This window comes from Aulonocara sp. 'chitande type north' Nkhata Bay, linkage group LG17 (assembly GCF_057382095.1).
Source record: "Aulonocara sp. 'chitande type north' Nkhata Bay isolate Kocher_YH1m ecotype deep benthic linkage group LG17, A_spYH_male_GT1.1, whole genome shotgun sequence".
Lineage (NCBI taxonomy): Eukaryota > Metazoa > Chordata > Actinopteri > Cichliformes > Cichlidae > Aulonocara > Aulonocara sp. 'chitande type north' Nkhata Bay.
Window position 1 is genome coordinate 11,672,717 of NC_141360.1, and position 10,408 is coordinate 11,683,124.

At 38.1% G+C, this 10,408-nt stretch overlaps 1 protein-coding gene across 2 annotated transcripts; it reads left to right on the forward strand.

The window, feature by feature from the left end:
• The first annotated feature begins 1,769 nt into the window (after window positions 1-1,769).
• LOC147309707 (uncharacterized) lies at window positions 1,770-6,759 on the forward strand. 2 transcript variants are annotated; one of them, XM_086269433.1, is made up of 5 exons: window positions 1,770-1,858; window positions 4,098-4,149; window positions 5,005-5,160; window positions 5,394-5,489; window positions 5,655-6,759. In XM_086269433.1, exons 3-5 carry the CDS (start codon window positions 5,047-5,049, stop codon window positions 5,892-5,894), a joined length of 450 nt encoding a protein of 149 aa, XP_086125559.1. In that variant the 5' UTR covers window positions 1,770-1,858; window positions 4,098-4,149; window positions 5,005-5,046; the 3' UTR covers window positions 5,895-6,759. The 2 variants fall into 2 exon arrangements, with proteins under 2 accessions (XP_086125559.1, XP_086125558.1); XM_086269432.1 differs by lacking the exons at window positions 1,770-1,858; window positions 4,098-4,149 and having other exon boundaries at window positions 4,426-5,160.
• The last annotated feature ends 3,649 nt before the right edge of the window (window positions 6,760-10,408 follow it).

Consider the following 10,408-nt stretch of genomic DNA (forward strand, 5'->3'; position numbering starts at 1 on the left):
AGGTCACTGTGCTTAATAGGTAAGCATGGCAAGAGCAGAGGTTCTCCAGGATACTGGAGTTCGAGAGAAGGAACTTCAGCATTCCTTTTAATAGAGAAGTCACATCATGAAGACAACAAAGACAACAATGGCAGAGAGTGGAAGCACAAACTGCTCCTTATGTACCGCAATGTGAGCAGGAGATAGGAAGTAAGAGTGATGGCTCAGGCCCAGGAAAATCAAAGTTTCACCATCGAGAGCAGCTGGCCCACAGTGCTTCCTGAGCAAAACGAAGAGAGAGAAAACAAAAGAGAGAAGGAAAAACAACTAATGTTTTACCATAAAGTTAGATCTACAGCCCCAACAGGTACCAACACACCTGAAAATAAGAATTTTGATTAAAAGTCATGAGACATCTCCAATACATAACAAACAGAATGTAGAAAAAAATAGCTCTTATTACATTATAAACTGCAGACAGACTTCAAAGTTGGAACAGAACACATGCTGAAAGCACCAGTAGTTACAGACTACACTATCATGCACAAATTGGAAATTCAGTAGCTCACTCCTAAGCTTTCTTTTGGCTGAGTGCCTCTTGCCTGTAAACAGGTGATCACACTGCTGTCATCATTCCCTGTAGGAAACGACAAACTAAAATTAATGGTGCAAGAGAATGTTTTTGTTGATAAAATAATTTGACTTTAGCAGCTGTTTGCACTGTTGAGCGTCACGATTATAGCAGCTAAATTGGGCAAAGCCTACAATCAAAAACATGAAGTATTATTACTTAAAATGCAGGGAAGGAAAACAATTCAAACCATGAATTTTGTTTTGAGAAAGTCCGTGAATTAATTTGATCATCTCACTTAACTAAGACAACCTATATGTGTGAAGAAGACCATAAATTCTTAGTTCAGCTCCTGTCTTAGATTGTTGGCATTGTCCAGTGTTTGTACTACCAAAGCTCCTTTCTCCTTAAGACACATTTAAGGAAACAAGACTTCCATGGTATGCTATAATATCTGCATTCTTCTAAATAATAAATATGCAATTCTATTTTCATAAAGAGTCTCTGATTAAAAAATACTGTTAAAAAGAGATCACTACAGCTGTTATTAAGGGATATCATTGCTAATTAGTTAAGAGCCACAATTAATAGTTGATTTTGAGTTGATCTCTTGTAATTTAATGTTAATGTAGTTAAAACAATATTATGCATAGGTGTGATAAAGTGGAGTAGCGTGCGTGTGAACAGTGTGTGAAAACCTCACAACCACCAAGGAAAAAGACTAAAGAGCTGTCAAAGGTCTGGAAAGATGTACAAATGGCTGGAAAGATGAAAGAGGTATAGAATGAGCATTTATTACTGCTGGTATCAAACTGCATTCAAAGGTGGTGGATCAGCTCAAAACTGCACAGGAGTTTTTCATGATCTGAATGCAGTTGGGACCACGATCACCAAAAACACCACACACTGAAATTCTGCAGTGCCCACAAAGGTCCCCCTACTTAAGAAGGCATATTGTAGAGCTGTCTACGTCCACATGTACACTGAAAAAAGTGATATTGTCTCCTTTTAAATATAGCATATTATATTTTGGTATATCTTTTCAATTCAAATGAGTAATTCCTGTCTACATATATAATTCGAGTAACTCCAGAATACATTCCCTGCGTTTTAATCCAATTAATTTTAGTTAATTAAATGTAGCTCAAAATGCTTAAGTATGTTTTTCATAGCCTCCTGCTGGGCCATTTTGCGCATGCGTTAGGACAGGCCACCATTTTGCGCGCGGACTGAAGAAGCGGACTCTTTGTGTGCTGCAAGCGGGCTTAAGTTAATCGCACAACTTCATATAAAGGTGGTCTAGCTTCGGTAAGTAAACCTTTTACGGTCGTTTTTGTTTTATTTTTTTACCTCAGTCAAAGCATGTTGACTCTTTAAGACGTGTGCACATGGAGAAAGAAGTCTAAGTAGTTGTACACCTCTGAACTTTGTCATGAATTTGACTTAAGCTAGCTATGTGCTCTATTAGCTACTGCTCTATTAAAAGAGTAATTGTATTGATGCGTTAAAATGTCATATGTTTTTAGCTTAGTTCTTGTGGCACACTTTGTACTAACAAATTATGGAACGAGGCAATTTCTCTGTAGTTAGCTGTAAAGTTCACTGTACAGTCGCCTGCAGTTTTAAGTGGAGAAATCGTCCCTCCCGCCACAACATTGGCATTAAGGAATAGTCGGGCGGGGGAGGGGGCTTCTGAACGCACCTGCACAGTCAGGGGTGCAGTAGGAAATAAGTAGGATTGGCGTTGCACAACGTCTTTTGTGCAGAAAAAAATAATGGTTGTAAACTGTGGAGGAGAATAACTCAGTGGTTGCCAAAAATGTGAGATCAAAAGGCACTGAGAGTGATGTTTGTCAGAACTGAAATTAACTCAGAAAAGAAGTTGCTTCACTTGATAGAGCTGTTGAGTGCAAGACCTGTCAGCGGTCTGGTTTAGCATTTAAAGCCTCGCTACGTGCTTCCAAACCGCTGCATTTAATCTCAGAGAAAACTAACACAGAGAAGTAAAGCAAGTGTGTAAGTTCATCTCTTTATGTTTGCATAGTATTTCCATGTTGAGCTTAACAACCGATGTATGGAGCCACAGCTGGACTGGCTGTCGGAGTTTTGTATTGAGGGGGAAAGGAAGCGATTTGTTTTATACTTCAGCTAGAATGAAAAAAGACACAAAGCTGGAGTTATTCGGTGTCTTCATGCTGAACAGCTAAAACTTCTTCCCTCATTCTCCCCCCTCCCTCTCCTGTTGCTACTTCAATCATGAAACTGATCGATTATCAGGTGATCGGCTTTTCTGTCGCTAGTCTCTCTCATTTGTTAGTCACCCAGTTTGCGCTAGAAAGAGGAAAACGGCAGATAAACAACAGCAGCACGTTTAAGCTTGATAAGCTGTTGCTAGAATTTTTTTAATATTACTTCTAGTATCCGCTTATGTTTTCTGGAGCCACAGCCGTAATAGCTGCTGGTCATGATAGTTTGGATATGTGGTGAGAAGGAAACATGAAGGTGAAACCAGGAGAAGTTTTTACTGAATCATTAGAGCTGAACAGGTAATGAAGAAACAGGTTTACATTTTAGGTCACATGAATGAGTTGAAGGGAAGTTATGAACTGTTTCTGAGAGACAAATAACTCCAGGATCCTTTTTTAGGTAGCTGACAGCTGGTAACTGTGCAGGGGCGGATCTAGCAAAGTTTTGCCAGGGGCCAGGTAGGGCATTAACAGGGAAAGGGAGACACAAAGACATAATTTTCTTTCTTATTCTCATTTAAAATGTCTAGCTTTTAATAAATAATTATTCTAAATCTTACTACCAAAGTGGTGATCTGGTTAAATGTATAGAGATCCATTATTGTATGTAGTAAATATTAAGTCTAATATATGCCCTAGTAATAGTAGTACATATAGCACTTTTTCCTTTGGGAAGGTACGCTGTCTGCGCTGTCTGCAACTGTATTGAAGAAAAATGTTGAATCAAATTATTATAGAAAAATAATTGATTTCTGTGCATTAAAGTAGATTACGTCAATTAAGCATTATCAGGCGGAGGGTGCGGGGTGGTTTCCTAATATTTTTGCTGGGAGTTGGCAGTCCTATTAGTTAGTTTAATATTTCTATGTACTGTTTAGAATACCTGAATAAGGAGGATGGTGTAAGTTTTTTAGGTTGATCAGTATTGCTGAAGTATAAAATATTTTGGGTGCAGTGTATTTTTTGCATACAGGTATAACAGAATAGCTTTAATGTTTTGTTTTTAAAACTGAGTATGAACTTATACAAAATGCAGCAAAATATTTATAAAAACAGTTTTATTTATTATAAAATACACTATATCGGATTCATATCGGCATCGGCAGATAATCAAATTTATGATATCGGTATCGGACATAAAAAAGTGGTATCGTGCCATCTGTAGTTTGCACAGAGGCACAAGTAAGATTTGTTTTGTTACAAGGGAGTATCATGAAGTAATGCACTAATGGCTTGGAAACGGTAATTGTTTGTCTTTCTAAAGTTTTTTTTTATTTTTATTTGTCTTCCTTTTCTGGCAGATTTTCTTCCCCTTATGTGTTACTGTTTATTCAAGAAGATGGTGTTATTTTGGTAAGTACATGCAAATTCCTTACATATTTATCACAACAGTATTTGTCACAGTATTGCAGGGACAAGTTTATCTATCTCATCTTAAGGGTTCTTGTGATTATTAATATTGATATTAATTAATATCAATTAATATATATGATTAAATTTCTTTTATCCAGGACAAAAGAAAAAAAAAACTTGCGAAAGTGAAATGAAAAACAGGAATTTAGTTCTTGTGAGTTAAGAGGATGCAGAGCATAGGGTTAGATGGAGGTGGATCATTCACTGTGCTGATCCCTGAAGGAAACAGCCAAGAGAAAAAGGATCAGATTGCAAAAAAAAATGTGGTTTGTTTGCATACATGAGTCTTTACGGTACCCACAGGACTCCTGAAGTATAAGTACTCTGAAGTTTGCAGAGCAATTTCAGAGATGTTTGGGGCTTACATGGCAAGCATGTTTTTAGTTGCACATCTAAATTTTCTCTGCTCTCTGTTGCTGATGGCAGAGTTCTGCCCCGCTGACCTCACAGGTGAGACACTCCCACCAGTGGACAAAGAGCACAGGAAAATGTGTTGCCAACCACCTGAAACAGACAAATATCTGCTTTTTAAAACCCTTTAAACCCGTTAAATGGACTGATGCCATTCATTTCTTCTTTGATTAACAGTAGTAACATCCTTCATGCACTGTATACTAACCCATATGATAATCATGCTTTATGAAGTGATGGCAATTGCATTGTAGCATTTAATGAAGAAATAACAAAATAATCATACCAATGATTAAGCACCAGTCTTCTTTTTTTCTGTGTGTGTGTGTGTGTGTGTGTGTGTGTGTGTGTGTGTGTGTGTGTGTGTGTGTGAGAGAGATACAGGTAAATGCTGAATTCCAGTGTATTACAACACTTCAACTGGAGATGACCTTCGCGGCACAGTTAGACAGAATTACACCTCAGTTGATGACAGTTTTCCAGAAGAAGGGCGGTGTTTCTGGGCAGAAACTTGCCCACCACTTGCAGATCATGCAAGAGGTAAATCTGAATATTGCAAATTCTATTTGGATTTCTTTTGTCTTAAGTGGCAGGTCACTGGTGAGTCCAATAAGCCGTTTTAGGTGACCAGCCAAGCAATCTAAATTTTGAAATTTCATATATAAATTTTATTTACTATGTTTGAACTGACATATGATAAAATTTACTTATTGCGAATGTCAGACATTGTTCTTTTTTCCAAATTGGTTTAATCAGCAACTCTCTTTAAACAGGCTGAAAGTGATGTTAAAGTGAAAAGGGAAGCAGTTCTCAGGGCACTTTGCCTCTACCTTGGTGAAGAGGACGGAAGCCTTATTCGGGAGTTCTTTGTAAGTCATTTAAGTCATTGTAAGCAAGTCATCTATACACACACTTTTTAGATAGATATCTGTGTGTGTGTGTATTACACACACACACACACACACAAACGACTAGATTGGAATTTAATTGTAGAGTTAATTGTTTTTTCTTTTACCTTTTTATTAAATGTTTAGGACATTGAAGGAGATGATATCCAGAGAGACCTGAAGAAGCACACCATGGGCATTTATGTCATCAACAGGGAGGATGGACAGAATGGACATTATGATGACATTGGAATATTTGTTGAAGGGGAGATAGTCATGGACAACATTGGATCTCTGGCCCAAGCTTGTGCATTGATGCTTGGAGTAATCTATGCACTAAACCTAGCCTTCCCCAAGGAATTGAAGGACTATTATGAATTCATTTAGAAAGTGTTGATGGGATTCGATGGTGAAAAGCTCTCCCCCAAAGTCTTTGGGCTGAAGAACAAAATTGCTACTGGATAGGAAGATTTCTAAAATACCACATCAAGAGAATGCTGTTATGTAAATTACCAATGACTGGTGCTCTTGTGAATAGGAGTGAAACTCTTGTACAACCATCATTTGTTCTGTGTTATGTTTCGATTGAACATTTTAACTTTCAATAATGAATGTTTCACGTGTGGTACATTTGAGTAGCTTGAAGAGCAACTTTGTAATTATTCAGTTATAGCTGCTGCCCTGCGTATAATCAGTGTTAACTCAACCGGATTAAAAAAAAAAAACATTCATGATTACCACACTGCAGCACACTGGTAACACTTTAAAGACTATTAATTGTTTTGAAGCGAGTATGTTAGGTCAGAAAATATGTAAAACATTCAGAATCTTCAAGGAAGGACTAGAATGGAAAGACAGTGGTCAATAAGCAGTAAGGAAAACACAAGTTTAATTTTAAGTCTAATTACCTTATTAAAATGCAATTTCTAAATATGGATCGCAGAACAGCAAGTCTGAAACTGGTTAGTTTGTGGATGCATCAGTTTCTAATTGTGATACATTATACTGCTGGTAGTGTTTTATTCTTTTATGTAAGGAGTTTTTTTTTTTCTTTTTTAGAGGAAGAGAAACATTGGTTAACATTTCTCTTGTCTGTTGTTTCTGTTTTGTTTGAATACAGCTTTTTAAAGCTACTAGTTCATAGGCAAAAGTTTTGTAATTTGTATTATACAAATTGCAGCAATTTCCCTTAGAGATGTGGATTCTTATTCTGTTTGCAACAAATTTTGCATTAATAAATGATGTGAAAGAATGTTGTAGTTTTCATTATTGACGTTTTTAAAAACTACAAATCAGGGTAAGCAATATTTTTTAAGTAAACTTAACTTAATTGAAATAGAGAGAAATTAACAATTTGATTTGAATATAAGTTTGGGACATAAGTGTAAAGGAAACAAATTATTCTGGTACATTTAACACGACCTTAGTTGGACTTACTAATAATATTTGACTAAGACGTATCCACAACAGTTAAGTTAAAGTAGCTTAAAAATATATGTTGGTTTTACTCGCTTAAATTAAATTCAGTGTACTTAAAAAATATTTCTGGATTCAAACAAATTTATTTCGTGCAACCACTTGTCATAAAAAAATTGAGTAAATTGAACAAAACATTTTTTTCAGTGTACCCGGGTATTTTTGAAAACACAGATTTTTCGATGCGTTTGCACCTTTCGTCCACACGTAAACTGCGTTTTCGGTCACTGAAAACGGAGATTTCTAAAAACGCCTGCCAGGGTGGATATTTTCGAAAACTCAGTTTTTGCCTTTATGTGTGGATGAGAAAAATGGAGAAAACGCAGCGTCAAAGGTGTGCGCCTTTTTTGACGTCACACTGTGCGCCACGTTATTGTTTCCGTGAAATGAATTTCTACAATACTGTTACTGTTAACTGTACTCTCTGCAGTGTTTAAATGCTTACATATACACACACAGTTACTGTCCCTCCACACATACGACTCTGTTCTGCTTCTATGCCCCAGCTTTGTTTACTGTTTCCCACCGAGGCTTCTAGACTTCTGATTGGCCAACATTTCTACACGGTTAGGAATATATCGCCACCTGTTGCTTTGGCATGTTCCTACCAGCGTTTTCCTTCATTTCTGTGTTTACGTGTGGAAAATCTCCATTTTCAAAAATACCCGTGTACGTGTGGACGTAGCCTCAAGGTGAACATTTATTCAGTTTCGTTTAAATATTATTTATGTATATCGCAACAACAGTTGCCTCAAGGAGCTTTGTATTGTAAGGTATAGACCCTAAAATAATAGAGAGAAAACGCCAACATTCAAATGACTGTCTATACCTATTGCAGTGTAATTAAGAAAGTGTTCAAGGTCACCTTATTTAGCTCTAACTATATGCCTTATCAAAAAGGACTGACGACTGTCTCCCATTGTAATTTCAAATACCCTAGGAACCACAAGTAAGTGAAGTGAAGTGCTCTATTAGGGAGATGTGATACTATGAGGTCTTTTAGAGATAATGGGGCCTGGTTATTTAGGACCTTCTATGTGAGGAAGAATTTTAAATTCTAGGGATCCAATGAAGAGAAGCCATTATAAGAGAAATATACCCTCTCTTTCTAGTTTCTGAATTCTGGATCAACTGAATAACAACTGATAACAATGAATTGCAATAGTCCAGCGAAGTAGAAATGCACGCAGGAACTAGTTTTTTTTTAACATTACTCTTACAGTCTGTCTCTAATTTTAGAGATAATGTGCAAATGTAGCAGAAAGCAGTCCACATTGAAGGACAGATTCATCTATATTATTCTGAGAAGGCGAGGGAGAAAGTGCTGTGGTCAGATTAAAACCAAAATCAAGTTCTTTGCCATCAACTCGACACACTGTGTCTGGAAGAAGACAAATACTGCTTATGACAAAAAGAACAGCATCCCCACAGTTAAGCATGGCATTGTATACACTGGAGGCTGTTTTTCTGCTAAGGTTATAAGACGACTTCTCCGGATTAAGGGACTAGTGGAAGACAACCTCCTTCCCTTAAACTCTAAATTTACAGCCCACTATAAGGTGAGATCTGTAATGCTGGGGGCTTTAGCTCCAGCCCATATGTCATGGTCTAAGTGAGTGTTTTTCCACTGGTCCTGCAGTGTCTACCCATTCTGGGTGGAGCCCAGAGTCCAGACCTGCCTTGTTCACCTGTTCGTCATTGTCGGCAATCAGCAGGAAGTGTATTCAAGATCAGCATCTCCACCAGTTATCTGCCAGTCCATCAGCATCCTTATGGTTGTCTTCAGGTGACGTAGACATTCTCTGTTCCATTTTTTGGATTGGATCAACGTCCCTCCAAGCCACAAGCCCATGTCCATCTGAGTTGATTGTTTACCTCTGCCCTTGGCTGCAGATCTGATTTGTGGAATATTCACCTGTGTGGCATTATGCTCCTCTAGATTCCCACCATCTCACCTGCCTGTCCTGCTGCCCACCAGTTTCTCTTACATCTGGAAAAACAGATTGGAAGTTGCATTATTCTTGACACTTACTTGGATTCCCTCCCCTCACATCCACTCGCCTGCAGATACCAGGAAGCCACCCACCATTCCCGTGTTACTTATTTTCCTGATTTTCTCTCCCACAAATCATTAATTATTCTCTCCTTTGTTGCAATGCCATCGTCCAGAGACTCTTAATCGCTCGCATGGTTGAAGCAGAGCTCCTAGATTCACATCTCGACACCATATTAGTGAAAAGTAATCCTTGCCTCCACACTTTGTTTCGTATTTGGGTCCACGTTCTCTCTCTTCGGCCACCTGGCCATGACACCATAAGACATTTTTATGGTTATATATATATATATATATATATATATATATATATATATATATATATATATATATATTAGGGGTGCAACGATATTCGTATCGATATTGAACCGTTCGATACAGTGCTTTCGGTTCGGTACACATATGTATCGAACAATACAAAATTTTTAATTTATTTTATCAACTTTCCTTCTGACGATGCTGTCTGTGTTGAGCGCTCAGTGAATCTGCGTTCGACTACTCCGCCTAGGCTCGACAGTGCAGCCTAGGAGGAGTAGTCGAACGCAGATTCACTGAGCGCTCAACACAGACAGCATCGTCAGAAGGAAGAGCGCAGGGCAAGCTAGCGAGACAGAAGTTAAGCTCTCCTTGCAACATGGACCTCCTCCACCCTCATTCAGATCTGGCGTTTGGAATTATTTTGGTTTTCATGTGACGTATGACCCTGAAGGTAAGCGAGTCATGGACTAAAGTAAAACAGTATGTTGGATGTGCCATGCAATGCTCAATTACATGGGTTTATTTTGGAAAGAGACATTTCTCTGTAATAAACTCTCTTTTCCAAAGATGAGTGATTCCTCAATCAGATACAGGGCTCGCAATATCGCTAGCCCGACGTCCCGGGGCTAGCGATTTTTTTTCAGTCGGGCTACCAAAATCGATCTCTGTCCTGCCCGTCGGGCTATTGTAGGAAGGAAAAATATATGTCAATGCTTTTGCATTCTTTCAGAAATGTAGCTGGGTAATTATGTCATTGGCATCGGTGAGCCACTGTCAATATGTAACATATTGAAATCGCGTTTGAATTTGCGCTTGTTTTTTTTGCTTTCACTTTGCAATCGCGCGAACTGTGTATAGAGAGTGACAGCACTGATCTGTGAGTGATGATAATTTGTGCACCAATTCCTCTGACATCGTCTTATTAATTGGTAGCTTACTATGCAAACATGACAAGTGAAATCTCCCGCAGCAAGCTTAAACATGTGAGAGGCTGATCGCGCAGAGAATCGCTGAGCTTATGTGAGTGCGTGTGTAAAAGCAGCAGGATATATATTTGACTACGATGACCTTCACAGACAGATATATATTTTAGTTCTGCTGAGCCAAATAAGAC